A 20,822-nucleotide genomic window follows, 5' to 3' on the forward strand; every position below is an offset into this window, starting at 1 on the left:
TCTTGATGTTTGAATTCTGGCATGCATGGCACACACGGACACAAATATACACACACTCAGATAGACACAGGGACACATACACACATACTTATATACGCAAGTGCACATACACACATATGCACTGCTATTTTGCCTATATCAATAAATATGCCACTCTCTAAAGTTGAAACATTTTTTGTTTTCATAATTGACTTAATTGCTATATTTGACTAAATAGTAAATATGAAATTACTTCAAATTGTAATTGAAAGTTCTTTAAAGTTTTCTCTTTAGTCTTTAGTCTTTAGTAAATTTCAAGTACATTTAAGGTAAAATGTTTCTGTATTCACCACCACATTTAATTATGACTATTCAATGTTTCCAATGTTATACTTGACATTGTATTATACATTGTAGATTATTGACTGCTATTTCATAACTTTTTTTTAAATTTATTTTTATAAACTCGTACAGATAATTGACAATACAGAATGCCTAGTCACTTGTGGAGGATGGCCTTTATTTCCTGCTGTAATGTTTCCTTCCTTCTGTGGGAAAGAAAAGTGAAAACCTGTTCTCAAAATTTATATGCAATTAGGAGATATGGCAATGTACTTTTCCAGGCTGCTTGGAGCTTTGATGGGGCCTGTGATGTGGATTAACTTGTCCCTTTTATTTCATGGCTCTGAATCAATGACACGAATCTTCTACATTGCTGCTGTGGAGAAAAACTGGAATTATCAGGATAACAATGTATCTCCAGTTTACAGGTACCTTTTTTTTATATCCGTAAAGTTAACAGATTGTTTTCTCAGTGACTGTATTTCATTTGTACATTAAATATATAAAGGAATAATATGTCTCCTAAAAATACAAATATACTTAACTTAGTGTAATACAGTTATTATGTTATTATGTATGTAATTATGTAATAAGTAGCACCAACATAGAGTTTAATTCACAAGATATTGACAAATGATTGCGTACACAGGTGCACTCCTGATATTTCGGACTTGTCTCCCAACTGATGTTCCCACTCTACTTATCTTTAACCCCTTAAGGACTGAGCCAAATGTACAAGTTGTGAACAAAACAAAACATAAACAAAACCTGGCATTTGCGCTATATGTCTGTCCAACCGTAATTCACCTCTTTCATATTAAATGCACCCCCCCTTATTATATATTTATTCAAATATTTAGCTATGAAACATAATTTAATATGAAAAAAATGGGAGAAAATAAGATTTTTTTTTTTTATTTTTTTTTGTTCTACATGACATTTTAACTGTCAATGTCATAATACTGTTTGCTTTTACTGCAATAAAATACACATATTTGTATTCAGCAAAGTCTCACGTGTAAAACAGTACCCCCTATGTACAGGTTTTATGGTGTTTTGGGAAGTTACAGGGTCAAATATAGCACGTTACATTTTAAATTGAAATTCGCCTGATTGGTTACGTTGCCTTTGAGACTGCATAGTAGCCCAGGAATTAAATTTACACCCATAATGGCATACCATTTGCAATAGTAGACAACCCAAGGTATTGCAAATGGGGTATGTCCAGTCTTTTTTAGTAGCCATTTGGTCACAAACACTGGACAAAGTTAGCGTTAGTATTTGTTTGTGTGTGAAAAATGCAAAAAACGCCAATTTTGGCCAGTGTTTGTGACTAAGTGGTTACTAAAAAAGACTGGACATTTGCAATACCTTGGGTTGTCTACTATTGCAAATGGTATGCCATCATAGGGGTAATTTTCATTCTTGGGCTACCATAGGGTCACAAAGGCAACGTAAGCAATCTGGCGAATTTTAATGTGAAAAAAATGAAGCACAAGCCTTATATTTGACGCTGTAACTTTTGAAAACACCATAAAACCTGTACATGAGGGGTACTGTTGTACTCTGGAGACTTCGCTGAACACAAATATTTTTGTTTCAAAACAGTAAATAGTATTGCAGCAATAATATCGTCCGTGTAAGTGCTGTTTGTGCGTGAAAAATGCAAAAAACTTCACTTTTACTGGCGATATCATCGTTGTAATACATTTTACTATTTTGAAACACTAATATTTGTGTTTAGCGAAGTCTCCCGAGTAAAACAGTACCCTCCATGTACAGGTTTTACGATGTCTTGGAAAGTTATAGGTTTAAATTAGGGATCGACCGATATTGATTTTTTAGAGCCGATACCGATACCGATATCCTGTGAACTTTCAGGCCGATAGCCGATATAATTTGCCGATATTCTGTACATTTACCATTTTGGAAAATAAAAAACTATTTCTAAAGGTAAATGCACAAAATATACATGCCACGTGTAGTGGATGCAGTGTGTTTAGACAGGGGAGCTGTGTATGTGTGTGTAGTGGATGCAGTGTTTGTGCAGTGTGTGTGTAGTGGATGCAGTGTTTGTGCAGTGTGTGTGTAGTGGATGCAGTGTGTGTAGTGGATGCAGTGTGTTTGTAGTGGATGCAGTGTGTGTGTAGTGGATGCAGTGTGTGTGTAGTGGATGCAGTGTGTGTGTAGTGGATGCAGTGTGTGTGTGTAGTGGATGCAGTGTGTGTGTGTAGTGGATGCAGTGTGTGTGTAGTGGATGCAGTGTGTGTGTAGTGGATGCAGTGTGTATATAATGCAGTGTGTGTTTGTATAGTGTGTGTGTTTGTATAGTGTGTGTATATAATGCAGTGTGTGTATATAATGCAGTGTGTATGTAATGCAGTGTGTATATAATGCAGTGTGTATATAATGCAGTGTGTGTGTTTGTGTAGTGTGTGTGTATATAATGCAGTGTGTTTGTGTAGTGTGCATTATATATACACACTGCATTATATATACACACACACTACACAAACACACTGAATTATAAACACAGTGTGTTTGTGTAGTGTATGTGTATAATAATAGTGTGTGTGTGAGGGGGCATTTTTTATTAAAACATTTTTTTTTAATTTTTATATTAAATTATTTATTTATTTTTTATATATTGAATTATTATCATTTATTTGTTGTTGTCCCCCCTCCCTGCTTGTTGCCTTGCCAGGGAGGGGGGGATATGTTAATCCCTGGTGGTCCAGTGGCATTGGCTTAGCTGGGGGAGGGGAGGGAAGTGGGGTGGGCAGCAAGCGTTTACTCACCTCCGTGCAGCTCCTCCAGCTCCCCAGTGTAAATCTCGCGAGACCCGCGGCCGTCAGAGCCGAAAATGCCGAATATCGGCCGATTATATCGGTAAAACCGATAATCGGTCGATCCCTAGTTTAAATATAGTGCTAGCAAATTAAATTCCCTATACTTTCGGCATGGGTTGTCAGGCAGGTCCCGCTAATTGTAATTAATTAGGATACCTAATTATGTAAAATTATTACATAAATATATGTGTAGAATTAATATATGTATGTGTGTATATATATATATATATATATAAAAATTTTTTTATATTTTTATTTATATATAGGTATATATATAGTGATATATACGTATATATTTATGTATATAGATATATATTATTTAGTTCTACGTATATTTTGATATAAATATATATATATATATATATTAATATCACAATACAGTTAGAATGAAATAACACACATATATTTTTAATTATTTTTTTTATTTATTTTTTTAATTTTTTTATTACGTATTTACATATTTTTTTATATTATATATAAATATATATAACAATAATTATATATATATTTAATCAGTATCAGTCTACGTGTAATTTGATATTAATATATATATATATATATATATATATATATATAATTAGTAAAATACACCTAGACAGTGTATGTGTGTGTATGTATATGTGTATATATACTTAGATCATATATATATAATATATATATATATATATATATATGATCTGAGTATATATATATTTTTTTTTTTACACTGATTTTATTTATTTTATTTTATTTCCAGCCAGCAGGGGGACTACCTGTCATTACAGGCAGTCCCCCTGCTGGCAATGCAGCAGGCAGCTATCCCGGCCATGTGATTGTGAGGTCCTCGCAAGGACCTCACTCTCACATGGCCCGGGGGGGGGCTGAAGAGGACAGAGGTGCAGCGGGGGGCTCCCTGGGAGTCAACCCCAACCGCGATCACCGGTGTGGGATTGCCGGCGACCGGGTAAGTAAAAAAAAAAACGATGGGCGTACAAGAGCCGCTTAAAAAAGGACGTAATTGTAAGCCCTCTGGTCTTACAAGGGGTTAAAGATTTGCTAGATAAACAATGTCAGACCCAGCATTGTTTATATTTTTAAATAAAAGCTTTTTATTTTTTTACATTCCTACCAACCTGCTGTAGTTCCTTGCTTTCAAGGAACTGAAAGCAAGGAACTAGAGCAGGTTGATAGAAATGTAAAAAAATAAAAAGCTTTTATTTAAAAACATAAACAATGCTGGGTCTGACATTGTTTATTTTTTTTTTTTTAAATGAAAGTATTTTTTAAATTTCTACCATGCTGCTGGAGTTCCTTGCTTCCAACATATCTACCTTAAAAGATAAGTGGAGTGGGGACATAAGGAGGAAGATTACCCCCCCCCCCCCCACCCCTCCCAAAAATATATCAGTTGAGTTATTAACTTGTGAGTGCAATTCTATTTTGGCACATCTTATTGCATATTAACTGAAATACATTATGTTATGTCCAGTTGTATTTTTGGGAGGCAGCTGATTATATTTGTAATATACTTGATTTAAGGAAAAAATACTGGGAGATTATTTTAGGGAAGCTGGCATTTATCACCCCACACGCCCGCTAAGTAACTTTATATTGGTGATGGGATTAACCCGTTAACGTCATTAAGGCATTCTATCCTGTCTGAATTACAATGGGCTTTAAAGCCGTTGTGGCAAGAATGTCACAACGGGTTTCAGCCCCCTGTAGCAAGACGCTTACTTACCTCCACGGCAATCCAGACTGCCTGCGCTGTCAGGCAGTCCCCATGGTGCTAGAAAAGTAAAAAAAATAATGTTAGTATACCTAAGTATATGTAATAATTCTACGTATATATTTTTGTTATAATTTTAACTAATTGGGTACTTTTATTAATTACAATTTGTTGGACCTGCCTGACAACCCAGGCCAAAAGTCCAGGGAATTTAATTTGCTAGCACTATATTTAACCCTGTAACTTTCCAATACACCATAAAACCTATACATGGGGGGTACTTTTTTACTCACAAATACTAGTGTTTCAAAACAGTAAAATGTATTAACCCCTTAAGTCCGGAGGGCGTACTATTACGTCCTTTTAAAAGCGGCTCTAAACGCCGCCGGACGTAATAGTACGCCCTCCGGTTTTTAGTAACTTACCCGGTCGCCGGCGGTCCCACGCCGGCGATCGCGGTTGGGGGAACTCCCAGGGAGCCCCCCCGCGGCACATCTTCCTCCTCCGGTGCCTCCCGGTCATGTGAGAGTGAGGTCCTTGCGAGGACCTCACAATCACATGGCCGGGATAGCTGGCTCAGGCATTGCCAGCAGGGGGACCAACTGTAATGACAGTTGGTCCCCCTGCTGGCTGAAAATAAAATAAAAATAATGTTAAAAGTGTAAAAAAAAAAATGTATACTTAGATCATATATATATATATTATATATATATGATCTAAGTATATATATACACATATACATACACACACATACACCGTCTAGGTGTATTTTAATATTAATATATATATAATTATATATATATATATATTAATATAAAATTACACGTAGACTGATACTGATTAAATATATATATAATTATTGTTATATATATATTTATAAATAATATAAAAAAAATAAATATGTAAATACGTAAAAAAATAAAATAAAATAAATAATTAAAAATAAAATATTAAAAAATATATAGATGTGTTTTATTTCGTTTTAACTGTATTGTGATATTAATATATATATATTTATATCAAAATACACGTAGAACGAAATAATATATATATCTATATACATAAATATATACGTATATATCACTATATATATACCTATATATAAATAAAAATATTAAAAAAAATATATATATATATATACGTATATATACACATATGTATATATATATACATATATTAATTCTACACATATATTTATGTAATAATTTTACATAATTGGGTATCCTAATTAATTACAATTAGCTGGACCTGCCTGACCACCCATGCCGAAAGTATAGGGAATTTAATTTGCTAGCACTATATTTAACCCTATAACTTTCCAAGACACCATAAAACCTGTACATGGGGGGTACTGTTTTACTCGGGAGACTTCGCTGAACACAAATATTAGTGTTTCAAAACAGTAAAATGTATTACAACCATGATATCGCCAGTAAAAGTGAAGTTTTTTGCATTTTTCACGCACAAACAGCACTTACAGGGACGATATTATTGCTGCAATACTTTTTACTGTTTTGAAACACAAATATTTGTGTTCAGCGAAGTCTCCTGAGTACAACAGTACCCCTCATGTACAGGTTTTATGGTGTTTTCAAAAATTACAGCGTCAAATATAAGGCTTGTGTTTAATTTTTTTCACATTAAAATTCGCCAGATTGCTTACGTTGCCTTTATGACCCTATGGTAGCCCAAGAATGAAAATTACCCCTATGATGGCATACCATTTGCAATAGTAGACAACCAAAGGTATTGCAAATGGGGTATGTCCAGTCTTTTTTAGTAGCCACTTAGTCACAAACACTGGCCAAAATTGGCGTTTTTTGCATTTTTCACACACAAACAAATACGAACGCTAACTTTGGCCAGTGTTTGTGACCAAATGGCTACTAAAAAAGACTGGACATCGCTTATTTGCAATACCTTGGGTCGCCTACTATTGCAAATGGTATGCCATTATGGGTGTAAATTTATTTCCTGGGCTACTATACAGTCTCAAAGGCAACGTAACCAATCTGGCGAATTTCAATTTAAAATGTAACACGCTATATTTGACCCTGTAACTTCCCAAAACACCATAAAACCTGTACATAGGGGGTACTGTTTTACACGTGAGACTTTGCTGAATACAAATATGTGTATTTTATTGCAGTAAAAGCAAACAGTATTATGACATTGACAGTTAAAATGTTATGTAGAACGAAAAAAATCAAAAAAAATCTTATTTTGTCCCATTTTTTTCATATTAAATTATGTTTCATAGCTAAATATTTGATATTAAATGAAAGCCTTGTTTCCCCTGAATAAAATGATATATAATAAGGGGGGGTGCATTTAATATGAAAGAGGTGAATTACGGTTGGACAGACATATAGCGCAAATGCCAGGTTTTGTTTACGTTTTGTTTCGTTCACAACTTGTACATTTGGCTGCGGTGTTAAGGGGTTAAAACGATATCGTCAGTGAAAGTGACTTTTTGTTTGCATTTTTCACACACAAATGGCACTTACACGGATGATATAATTGTCGTGATAGGTTTTACTGTTTTGAAACACTAATATTTGTGTTCAGCGAAGTCTCCCAAGTATAACAGTACCCCTCATGTACAGGTTTTAAGGTGTTTTCAAATGTTAGAGAGTCAAATATAAGGCTTGCGTTTCAGTTTTTCACATTAAAATTCACCAGGTTGGTTACCTTTGAGACCGTATGGTAGCCCAGGAATGAAAAAGACCCCATTTGCAATAGTAGACAACCCAAGGTATTGCAAATGGGTGTGTCCAGTCTTTTTTAGTAGCCACTTAGTCACAAACACTGGCCAAAATTGGCTTTCAAATTAGTTTTTTGCATTTTTCACACACAAACCAATATTAACGTTAACTTTGGCTAGTGTTTGTGACTAAGTGGCTACTAAAAAAGACTGGACATACCTCATTTGCAGTATCTTGGGTTGTCTTCTTTTGCAAATGGTTTGCCATCATGGGGGTAATTTTCATTCCTGGGCTACCATACGATCTCAAAGGCAACGTAACCAACCTGGCGAATTTCAATGTGAAAACATTGAAACATTTAACATGCTATATTTGACCCTGTTACTTCCCAAAACACCATAAAACCTGTATATAGGGGGTACTGTTTTACACGTGAGACACCACTGAATACAAATATGTGTATTTTATTGCATTAAAAGCAAACAGTATGACATTCACAGTTAAAATGTCACGTAGAACTAAAAAAATCTTTAAAAATTCTTATTTTCTCTAATTTTTTGATATTTTATCCATCTTAAATTATGTTTTATACCTAAATATTTGATGTTAAATGAAAGCCCTGTTTCCCCTGAATAAAATGATATAAAAAAAGTGTGGGTGTACATAATATGAAAGGCGAATTACGCCTGAACAGACATATGGCACAAATTCAAGTTTTTGTTTTGTTTTGATCACAGCGTGTACATTTGGCTCAGTCCTTAAGGGGTTAAAAGGGGCTAAAGGAGCTAGATTTAAGGAGTGCATATAATCTTGTTTGGATTAAAGAAGGTCACGAATGGGAAAACTGCATTTAATACAAGAAATGGTCATTACGAATACCTGGTAATGCCATTTGGCTTATGTAATACCCCCTTCTGTTTTCCAAGATCTCATCAATGATGTCCTGAGGGACTTTATTTATTTGTATTGGTATATCTGGATGATATACTAGTGTACTCATCTGATAAATACTCATCAAGCTCAGGTTAAACTAGTCTTACAAACCTTGCTAAAGAACAGTCTTTACTGAAAACTGGAAAACTTAATTTTTTTTTTTTTCAATTTGACAATTTTTATTTTGTCAGCAACAGCAGTTCAGGGGGTACAGAAAGAGAGGGAGGGGTAAACAGTACTTCTGTACACAGGTGGAACGTACATCCCCCAACAAATTTTCAATATACAATATACAATATACAACGGTGTACAAGCATAGGAGAGACATAATGCATGATACATTTCCCACATTCTACATTTAGATCATATTACAAGACAGTGCCGTGTCTTGTGTCACTCGCGGGTCGTGGTGGGATGGAGTTCCCTGAGTTTGGTACTGGAGGATAAGAAACCATAGGTGGAGAGGGGGGACAGGGAGAAACTGGGTGAGTAGGCAGAAGGGTTGGGGGGGCTGGGGGATGGTTTGCATCCAGCTAATTCTTCATAAGGAGTTTGTAAGGCTTTCGGTATAAGCACCCTGAGCTAGGCGTGTAAGTTGTGGATGTGTCCCAGCATGTTTGGTTGGGGTTGGTGTAATCACCCATATACCTTGTCATGAGTTGCATAAGGCACTTGTGTTAACCTCAAGTTGGGTGTTTCAGTTCCCAACCTTCCCATACTTCGTGTCTCCAGCTTTTATTGGGTGGAACTCGGGAGAGATTCGATTCATATTTCCCAATTTGGGAGAGATGTCGGTTCATCTCTTGCATTGTTGCAGTATTGGGTGACAACCAATTTTTCGCGATAAAGTTTTGGGCTGCTACAAGTACATGGAATATTGGCTTGGGGTATTCGGCTTCAAACATGAGCAGGAGCAGAGAAGTCGGGGAATTCGGTATCGTAACTGAAGTGTGTTGGTGTATTAGGGAAATCACCGCTTTCCAATACGGTTGAAGTTTCGAACATTTCCACCAAGTGTGTATGAACGTGCCCGACTCCTCTTTGCAGCGCCAGCAGATGCTGGAAGCCTTTGGGTCTATAGTGGCTAGGCGTGTTGGGACCATGTACCATCGGTAAAAGAGTTTACGGGTGATCTCTAGATGAGAGGCACAAAAAGTTAAACCTCTGGTTGCGTTTACTGAGGTCAACCAGGTCTGTTCTGGCAGTGTCCGATTCAGGTCCTTTTCCCAGGAGCGTACACAAGTAAGGGTTTTTATTCCCTTTCGGGGCAGTAATAACGTGTATATGGTAGAGATGGATTTTTTCGCCGACATGTCTGCCAATATAATCTTTTCAAAGGGCGTAGGGGTAGTGGCATTTGGTGACATGGGGTTTGGTAGGTGGGTTTTCCACCATGAAGTCAGCTGTAATTATGTGTGGTGTGCGGTGTTTGGTGTTTGGTAGCGTGTGGCTAGCTTTCAGTTGATGGCTAACTTGTTTTTGGCCAGTAGAGAGTGTATATAGAACACCCCTCATCTATTCCACACCCTATAATTAAAGTCAGATATGAAGTGCACCAGAGCTTTGATAGGAGTTGAAAGGGAAATCGGATGGCAGCTGCACAGGAGTCTGCAGGCGATATCCCACATTTTTAATGTTGTTAAAGTGGCTGGCAGTGCGTCGGAGGTATCACCTCTCAGGATGTTGGTTTTGCAACCAGTACTGTTCTATGGAGACCCACTGGGGAGGGGAGCTATTTTGATTAATGGGGAAGAGGGTGGCCAGGCCTGCTGCCTTGTAGTATAGTTGCACATTAGGAAGGCTCATGCCTCCCGTCCGTGTCGGTCGGTACAACATGGATAGGGCTACTCTCTGTCTTTTTTCCCTGCCATAGGAATAGATTAATTTCCTTTTGGAGGGATAGGAAGTAGGTAGTCGGTACTGTCAAAGTAAGTGTCCTGAATAAATATTGTAACTTGGGTAATATCACCATCTTAACCGCTGCTATGCGGCCGGACCAGAAGATACATTTATGTCTCCAATTTAGGAGGGTGGCGGTGATATCCCTACTAAGTTTAACATAGTTCAAATGGTATAGGTCAGACATGATGTGTGGGAGTTTGATCCCCAGAAATATGAGATAGTCTTTTCTCCAGTCATAGGAAAACTGGCTTCGTAATTTGGACAAGTAGCTATCCTCCATCCCCACTCCCATGGCCTGCGTCTTGGATAAGTTCAGCTTGTAGTAAGAACAATAGCTGTATTGCTGCAGTATATCATGAAACGCTGGTAAGGATTTATGTGGGTTAGTGATAGTTAGCAAAACGTTGTCTGCAAACAAGTTTAATTTATGTTCGAAGTTTCCTACTTTAACGGCCATAATCTCTGTTGATAAACGGATGGATTCTGCTATGGGTTCTAAGGCCATGATATATAAGAGGGGTGAGAGAGGGCACCCCTGTCGGGTTCCATTAGTGATAGGGAAGGGCAATGATTGGAATCTGGACGCGAAGACCCGGGCTTCCGGGTTGCTATATAACGACTTAACCACGGAAATGAATTGTGAAGGGAACCCAAATTTAGTCAGGACCGCCTGCAGGAAAGGCCAATGCAGGCGGTCAAAAGCTTTTTCAGCGTCGAAGGATAGTAGGAGGCTGTTGGGGAAGTGTTTGTGCATAGTGTGTAGCAGTGCAAGAGCTTTGCGTGTCCCATCAGCTCCCTGTCTGCCATGCACAAAACCGACTTGGTCTGAGTGGACAATAGTCGGCAGGATTTGCGTTAGCCTGTTGGCATAGATCTTGGCCAGGATCTTCACGTCCGAATTCAATAGGGATATTGGTCTAAAATTGGCGCAGTGAGTTGGCGGTTTTCCGGGTTTAGGTAACGTGGCCACATTAGCTGTGAGCATGTCCTGCGGTATGGTCTCATGTGCAGTGGTGGAAGTGAAAATTGACACCAGTCGGGGGGCGAGGATGGAGGAGAATCTCTTGTAGTACAAATTTGGCAGTCCGTCTGGACCTGGGGCTTTGTTTAATGGCAAGTCCTGTATAACCTCAAGTACTTCCTTCTGCGAAATGTGTTCTACTAGGGACTCGCATTGTGAGGCTGAGAGCAAGGGTAGAGGGACTTTGTCCAAAAAATTGTTTATGTTCCCTTCGGTGGGTTGGTGTACCGTAAGGTCGTCTTTTAAATTAGAAAGTTTGCTATAAAAATCAGCAAAAGATCGCTGATCTCTTGTGGTTTGATAACTTTCTTGCCATCCTGTGTGAGGAGATATGCTATCTTAGTTTGTGCCTGTGACTCCCTCAACCGCCTAGCCAGAAGTGAACTGGCTTTATTGCCCATACTGTACTCCTTAGCTCTCAGTCTCTGAAGAGTACGTGTCGTATTGGCTATGTTCATGTCATTGAGTTCGGATTGAGCTTGGGCGATTGTTGCAGCGTCTGTTGGGTTTGGGTCTAGTAGGTGGGAAGCAGATGCGTCTCTCAGTTTTCTCAGGAGGTTTAAATATTTTGTCTGGGAGATCTTTTTTAGGAAGGAGGAACGCCTTATAAACAGCCCTCGCACTACAGCCTTATGGGCTCTCCATACTAATGTCGGTGACGTCTCTGACGTCTCGTTGGTGGAGAAGTAATGTGTGAGTTCAGATTCTATTTCTGAGCTGAATTTGTCGTCCTGTTATATGGATCCATTAAGTCTCCATGGGTTACAACCCCTAAAGGCAAATTTATCACTGAACGTGGCAACTACCGGCGCGTGGTCTGACCAGACAATATCGCCCATGCGACATGTTTGTAGCAAATTTAAAGAAGGTCCCAGTATAAGTATTATATCTATTCTGGAGTAAGTTTTGTGAGTTTTAGAGTAGTACGAGTATTCCCTATCTAAAGGGTGAAGTGTCCTCCAACAGTCATATAGATTAAATCTCGTCAAGAGTTGTGTTAGGGCTTTACAAGTCGGTTTGAGGGATTTCTGTCGATGCGTAGTAGGAGACGCGGAAGTGTCCAGTGCTGGGTCCAGGACATGGTTCATATCTCCACAAATTATTGTGGTGCCTCTCTGTGCAGCTGCCACCTTTGTGAGGATGCTAGTCATGAAATTTCTCTGGTTCTCATTAGGCGCATATAAGTATACTAGGGTATACTGAATGTTATTCATCATACAGACTACGATCAGGTATCTATCGTGATCGTCCGAGATGGTGTGTAACAGTTCAAAGGCGACCGAACTGTGTATGTATATGGAGACTCCCCTTGATTTGTGTGCTGAGTGGAACTGGTTAGGGAAGTACCAAACTGGGGGACTTTTGCTTTGGGAAAATGGGTTTCTTGAAGGCACAATATGTCCGCTTTTGACCTACGTGCTTCTTGGAGCAACATATGTCTCTTATGGGGCATATTGAGCCCTCGGACGTTATGTGTAGTCTTTCAGTGTGGTTTAGATGGAGGTTCGCTATCATTAGGTGTGAAGTTGTGAGTCTTGATGTGCACCATATGCCGGTGAGTGTGGGGATTGGGCGTAGTGATGCTTCTGTGTGTACTGCTCCTTCCATGGTTAGCTGGATGGGGTGGAAGAGGGTGGGTGTTAACTGGGGAGGGAAGACAGGGTGAGAATAAATAGTAAACAAAAGTATGTACATAGTGGCCCGATCTCGGTGCAAGGCGTCGTAATACAACGCCGTGGGGGGCATGGGATCGGAGACGGTGGAAAGGCATTGGCCTGAGCAGGCTAATGGTGATTGGTACTACATGCACAACTTAATAACAACATTAAACAGAATGAGATCATATGTGGTCTTTTAATATGATTCGTATTGGAGACATAGAGCACCAATGTTTAAACATAGTGGGATAACCTTATGAGACCCCAACGGGGGAGAGGGATGTAGATCAACGGTGTCCTATTGCAACACCGGGGTTTCTTAGCACAACAGGAATAACCATAAACCAGTGTTAGGGGGAAGATTACCATCATAGTATATGTGGTAAGTCTGTTGGTTACCTCGGAGTCTCAACCCATAAGTCCTTTTATAAATTCAAGAATGGGAAGGGTATATAGTACGGCTTTGCGCCCGGCTATATAATAGGTAAAATGTCATCTAAGCTCAGCTCTGACAGGTATGGTAAATGTCAGAGCTAGGGGCTGATGATAGGGCGTTTCATGTGGGATCTGCACGTCGTTAAAGAAGATGCTCCTACTGACCGACCCACGTTTAGGCATATTGTGGGTTGCTAAAAGTAGAGGGCATCTTGTATACGAAAATAGTACTGCAAACGTGCAAATTGCTAAATGTGGAGAGATGCTGGTACGTATTAACAGCGCATAGACAATGTGGGCAATTATTATGCGCTCGGGTATAGTTGTGGGGAGTGCAGGGCGTAGTATATGTCGCTACGCACCGGGCGAATATATCCCACGGCTAAAACAGGACTGTACTCAAAGGGTGCAGCTCCCAAGCTGGTAAATCAACCGGACGTGCCAGTATGGGTGAAATATAGGGTATAGCAGTTTGGTTATAACCAACAGGTTAGAAACCATGTGTGCAGACATTATTCGCACGGGTGTGTCGGTTAGTGTGGGCAAAACATATTACTACATGTATAGTAAAAAGCCTAGTGGTCAGGTGGTGTTCAATCATGGAAATCTGTCAGGTAGAATGTAAAGCGACATCCCCTGTGCTACCATTAAGCAGTGTGGGACAGCAATTGTCGACCTTTTAGGGTAAGTACATCATGGCGTTACCAGCACACCCAACAGTCAGTGAAGGCAAGTACAAATACAATGTAACGGTAAAAAAAAAAAAAGTTTGTATACTACAAATATGTCACTAATAGGACCGTAGGTGCCTGTGGAGCTAATACGGTTCAGTCATAGAAATAGTGATAGAATAGCCATAGAAATAGTAATTAGTCAATAGTTAGGCATCAATTATATAGCGCCGCCGGAGCGGGAATACTTGCGGTAGGTCGTTAATTAGCGATGTGCCAGTCTTTATCCACTCTTCGTGGTGGTTTCGGGGCTTGTACTTCACCTGCGATGGGTAAATTCCACTGGCGTAGTAGACTCAAGCCGTCTTCTACTGTATGGATGACTGTCGTAGTCCCATTTCTGGACACAATCAAACAGATAGGGAAGCCCCAGCGGTACAGAATGCAGTTGCCACGGAATGATTCTGTCACCTTCTGAAAGGTCTTACGTTGCTTTAAGGTGGCTGCGGAGAGGTCCGAGAACATCTTAATTCCGGAGTATTCCTCTGGAAGATCCTTCGCAGTTCTGCCTCTTTTCATTAGCAAGTCTTTTACGTGAAAATAGTGTGCTTTCAGCCGCACATCTCTTGGCAAGGAGGCTGCAATTTGTTGGGGTTTCGGAATGACATGTCTGTGGGAATCTCAGGGATCAGGAGTTTGAAAAAGCCATGTACGTGGCTGAGGAGGTCCGCAGGGAGAACTGTCTCTGGTATTCCCCTCAACCTGATGTTGCTCCTTCTAGATCTATCCTCGAGATCCATAAGCTTTGCCTCACATTGTTGTAGTTGGTCGGTGAGAGATTTGATCTGTTCTGTGGACGCATTATGGGCATCAACCTGGCGTATAGGTGTCTGGGGTGCAGACTACCTACCTGCTTACCCCACAGTGTCCACAGTGTTCCATGGCAGCGGGTTCCACCTGTGTGTAGCCCCACCCCTCTTCTCCCTCAACAAATTTAACCCCACCACTGCCTTACCAGCTAGTCTGGCCAAAAAGAATAAAATGCTTCCTTCAGGTGCAGCGCGGTTACGCTGCATAGTGCGACCGTGACCTGCATTATATGAGTGCTCTGTGCACTCCCTGACACCTCTCACCCCGGGAGTGTGTGAGCTGTATCAACAACATGGTGCCCCCTGCTGCTATTGCGCTCTGTGCGACTGCACAGCTCGCACACCCCTTATGCCAGCCCTACATATGAGACAAATATATTTGAAGTATATTTCCATTGATAATTTCCATTTTTTTTACACCTTGGTGATCCCTGCTTCACAAGGGTATGAGGATATAGGGTATGATGATATAAGGTATCACAGATGAAATTCCCTTAGTCATTCATGAAAATACCAAGGAGCTTCGGTGTGTGAAAAGACCAAGGAGCTTCGGTGTGTGGTAAAAGTTTATTGAGATGCGCAAAATGGGACATGGCTGTAAGAAAATAGCAAAAACATTGAAAATGCTCATTTCCATCAGGGCAATAATCAAGGAGTTGCAGTCAACTGAAAATTTTATGAATCAACCTAGAAGAGGACTTGTGTCTATATTGTGAAGAGGATCATCAGAGGGACCAAAAATGTTACAAGGTCACAGCTGGAGAATTGCAGAAGTTAGTTGCATTTTGGGGTCAGAAAGTGAAGAATTCTTGCTTCAGTAATTTTCCTTTATGTCATGCCATGGACTTCTAATCAGTTTGGAACGCTCTGTATTTCTCCTCGTCCCCAAACCAGCTGGTGAGGAGCCCCAATGAATGAGACAAAGCAATGTAAGGTTCAAGGTGGCTTCTAACATTTAATAGGCTGTGTAACAGGTTATATTCAAGAGGAACAGGGGTGGTCTTATAAACATTATCCAATAATAATAATAATATCATTCATCACTCTTATCTCAACATATCCTACAGCTAGCTTGCAGGTGTAATGAGGGAGTACTCATTATAGTTTCAGTTTAACTACGCAGCTGAAATAAAAAGTTACGCACTTATAAAATAGATATGTTACTACGCAGTTAAAATTACAGAAATAGAAAACAGGAAATAAGACCAACGCTCTGAGAAAGGAAAGTTTATAGCTCTGTCTAGGGGTATATTCACTAAGCATTGTATATAGACAAAGTATTATTCCCAATAGCTGACATGCTCCAAGTTATCCAATTTTAAACAGACTGGACATCCGGTCATCTGTAGCTTGAGCCTTCGGTCACTATGCATTGTATATAGGCAAAGTGTATTATTCCCAACAGTCTCCAAAACTACAAGCTGACATTAACCTACATCACCACAAGTTGTTTGGAAGGGTTTTAAGAAAAAACAAAACAAAAAAAAAACCTCTACTCTGATCCAAAAACAAACTCAAGCATTTTCAGTTTACCACACAGTACTGTAACTTTAAATGGGATCAGATGAAACCAAAATACAGCTTATTGGCATTAAACATCAGAGGTGGGTTTGGAGCACAAAGAAAATAACCTAATGCCCACAGTTGAATATGGTTGTGGCTCTTTAATGTTTTGGGGCTGTTTTTCTGCCAGAAGACCTGGACATTGTGTTAGGATTTATGGTTGACTGCCTCTGCCAGAAAGTTTAAAATGGGCCATGGTTTAATTTTCCAGCAGAATAATGATCCACAAACATACATCAAAACAACAGAGTCAATCTCGAAAACTTGAAGGATCTGGAGAGATTCTGTATGAAGAAATGGTCTCAGATCTCTTGCAATTTATTTTTCAACCTAATCAGGCATTAGAGGAGAAGACTCAGAGACGTTACTTTGGCAAAGGGAGGAAGCACAAAGTCCTGACTTTAATGGGTGCTAATTATTGTGCCACACATTTATTTAACAAATGTTTTATTTTTTTTAATATACCGGTATTTTGTTTGCAATTGTTTGATATCAATGAGAGCAGAATATTTTTGAATAAAGATCAAAAAGTCAAACAATAAAGATAATCTTTCACAGTTTTCTTTGCTTATATTTACCAAGGGTGTAAATGCTGCACTGACCTACTTATCTTTATGAATACACAAATATGTCCCGTCTAGGCCTCTACTCTCTGCTTGAGACCTACGTCTAACCTTTGTTCGTACTTCTCCCCCTGATGCTCGCCTTAAAGACTTCTTTAGGGCTGCACCATTCCTATGGTTAGACTTTTACCCTTTTACCCTGTTAGACTTTTACCCAATCTCCACTCCTTCAAAAAGTCTTTGAAAATGTACTTCTTTTGGAAATCATACCAATTTAACTGTGAACAGTTTTCTCTCCCCGCACCCAGATTCCTCTCCTGCAACTGTTATCAAAACACTAAGCCATCAATGAATACCATCCTTGCAACCTACTTTTCTACCCTACCTTTATTTTTGTGTCACTATACCCCACTCCCTCTGTTCCTGTGTGTCCAACTTGTCTGGTTACAAATACGTGTCTGTTAGTCCACCCATAATACAGCGCTACAGAATTTGTTGGCGCTTTATAAATAATTAGTATAGGGCACTGTAAGTAACCTTGGAACAGATCATTCAATTAGACACCAATGTCGATAGCTACAGATCTCCAGAAAGCTGTTTCCTTGTCCATAAATGCCCTCCCCACTTTACTGATGGTGTCATAATGAGATGTTCATTCACAAATCATGAGTTTGAGAAAACATCATTCTGAATGATACATATCTGTAGTTCACAATCCTTTCATGTTGTCACGATTCTGGGAACCTAACACGCTAACAGGTCACAGAGAGGAAAAGGTGCAGTACCGGTCCTTAGAATGGCCGGGTTAAGCACACCAAGAATAGTCAGGAGACAAGCCAAGTAAGGGGAGCCAGAAAACAGGATGCGCGGTCTCCCAGCGTGCAGCGTTATACACATGACACATGTGAGATCAGCACACAAATGACAGTGTGTCAGGAGGGGGCTGTGGCCCAACACGCAGAATCAAGTCCACTAGAAAAACGTATTACCAGTCCTTAGAATGGTCGGACTTAACATAGAAAGAATAGTCAGAAACAAGCTGAAGTCAGGAGCACAGACAGGAGCAAAAACGTGAAGACAAAGCCAAAAGGTCAGGGATGCCAGAAATACAGATAATCAGAATAAGCCAAGATCAAAAACCAGGAATCAATAAACAAAACATGCTCTCGGATAACCAAATAAGTGGAAACCACGACAGGGCAAGGAAGAAATAAAGAGACGGGCTTATATAGCCCTTCCCATTCATTCATTGGTGGACAGGGGTCACCTGACTCCAGAATGTGCGCTCTTTGTTTGGCCGCACATGCACATCTGCGTGACCTTTACTGCGTGACCTCTTTTACAGTGGCCGGTGTCCATAGGAACGCTGCGCTCACTGGGGATGGACGCGCCGGCGGATCTGGTTGTAATCCGCCGCAACTTAAGTCTTGTTTAATTTTTAATTGACCGCACCTTATCAGGAAAGCGGGCATGGAAAGAGTGGCGAAGACAACCCACCTGGACGTCCAACGCGGGAACCCAGTAGCGTTTCGAAAAACCAGATCCCTTCCAATCTACCAGGTATTGCAAAGAACCACGAGTCAGCCGTGAGTCCAAAATAGAACGGATTTTGTACTCCTCCTGACCCCCAACCACCAAAGGAGAAGGAGGAATAGAAGGAGAGGTATAACGATCACACACGAGTGGTTTGAGCAAAGACACATGGAAAGTATGAGGGATACGGAGTCCGGCAGGAAGGTCAAGCACATAAGATATAGGGTTAATTCTACATAAGACACAGAAAGGTCTAATATATATATATATATATATATATATATATATATATAGTAGGCACTTTGAGCTTGATGTATCTTGTGGAGCGCCATACCCTGTCACTGACCTGATATGAGGGTGTAGCACCCCGCCTTCTATCAGCATGCAGCTTGAAACAAGAAGCTGCAGCATCCAAGGCGGAATGCACCTGATCCCATGCATTTTTCATGGAGGCAAAGTTCTCATCCAGGGCAGGAATAAACTGTATTAGTGAATTCAGAAGGCAAGACAGCAGGATGGAGACCATAAGTCGCATAGAATGGACTAAGGCCAGATGAGTCATAAGTAGCGTTATTCCTTGTAAATTCAGACCAAGGTAATAGGTCATACCAGTCATTCTGGGCATTGTTAATAAAACATCTCAGGTACCTCTATATAGACTGGTTAGCTCTCTCAGCAGCACCATTAGTTTGTGGATGGTAAGAAGATGAAAAGAACAATTTTATGCCCAGTTGCTTACAAAAGGCCCTCCAGAGCTTGGAAATAAACTGTGTGCCACTGTTGAAGACAATATTTTGAGGTATACCACTCAACCGAACTATCTCTTTGATGAACACAAAAGCTAGATGTATGGTGTTATAGCCATTAGATACAGATAACTATGAAATCCATAGATATGAGACCACTTAATAAGTGATAGAGGCAGAGGTTGTAATAACCCACATTTTAACTGATGTGGATCTTTGGAGACAGCACATGTTTGGCAAGCATTAACAAATGCGATAACATAGCTTCTGAGAGAGGGCCACTAGAACTGTCTACTAATAGCGGATATAGTTTTGCATATACCAGGACGACCAGCCGTTACATTATCATGGAACAAGTCAAGTATATAGCCTTTCTTTCTGAAGCAGGAATGAATAAGGTAACTGAAGGTTTAGTACTTTTGTGCCTGAGTTTGAGCCTCTATTATGACACCAAGCAGAGGTGTAGATAAAGAAAGGACTGTCGAGGCCACAATAGTATTCTCTAGCTCCTGGCCCTCCTCCATTTCATATTGCCTGGATAGGGCATCTGCCTTGATGTTTCTGGTACCAGGTCTATATGTTATAATGAAGTTAAAATGAGACAGAAACAAAGACCATCTAGCCTGTCTGGAAGACATTCTTTTAGACTCCCCAATGTATTCTAGGTTTTTGTGGTCTGTTATGATAATCAGGGGTATTTTGGATCCTTCCACAAGATGTCTGCATTTTTTTAATGCTAAAAGTATAGCTAGCAATTCTCTATTCTGTATGTCATAGTTCCTCTCTGCCGGCGATAACTTCTTAGAAAAGAAGCCGCGGGGGTGTAGCGGTTTATCATGACTTTCTCTCTGTGAATGGATGGCACCAACCCCGTTTCAGAGGCATCAACCTCTAGCAGAAACGGTTTGCTAGGATCAGGATAAGAAAGGATAGGAGCTGATACGAACAAGGCTTTAAGATTAGTTATCGGGGCTATTACCATGGAAAATCCCTTAACAAATCACCGGTAATAATTGGCAAAACTGATAAACCTTTGTATAGCCTTTAAACCGTGAGGGAAAGGCCATTTGAACTCTGCCTCTAGTTTCTTAGGATCCATCTCAAAACCAGAAGTGGATATAGTGGATATAGTATAACCAAGTAACTGCACTTCCTTTTGGTCAAAAATAAACTTTTTGGGGGCGTGGCTGGATGCGGAGGAAAATGGCTGCATGGGTCTTTAGCTCTGCACCACGAGCTAGGCGAAACTGACTAACTTTGGGATTCCTGCGGGACCTACGACGCCAATTTCAACATGTCACAACCCAAAACCCGTCGGCACCAAGACAAGCCCGACAAATTTAAC

The 20,822-nt window shown here is 39.9% G+C and overlaps 1 protein-coding gene across 1 annotated transcript in view; it reads left to right on the top strand.

Moving 5' to 3' along the window:
* Positions 1-590: 590 nt before the first annotated feature.
* Positions 591-20,822, top strand: part of F8 (coagulation factor VIII) — a 595,138-nt gene continuing 574,906 nt past the window's right edge. Inside the window, exon 1 of the mRNA XM_063432427.1 lies at positions 591-749. Within this exon, the coding sequence (XP_063288497.1) occupies positions 619-749 (131 nt within the window). The 5' untranslated portion in view covers positions 591-618. The remainder of the gene's footprint in view (positions 750-20,822) is intronic.

Source organism: Pelobates fuscus, chromosome 9 (assembly GCF_036172605.1).
Source record: "Pelobates fuscus isolate aPelFus1 chromosome 9, aPelFus1.pri, whole genome shotgun sequence".
Classification (NCBI taxonomy): domain Eukaryota; kingdom Metazoa; phylum Chordata; class Amphibia; order Anura; family Pelobatidae; genus Pelobates; species Pelobates fuscus.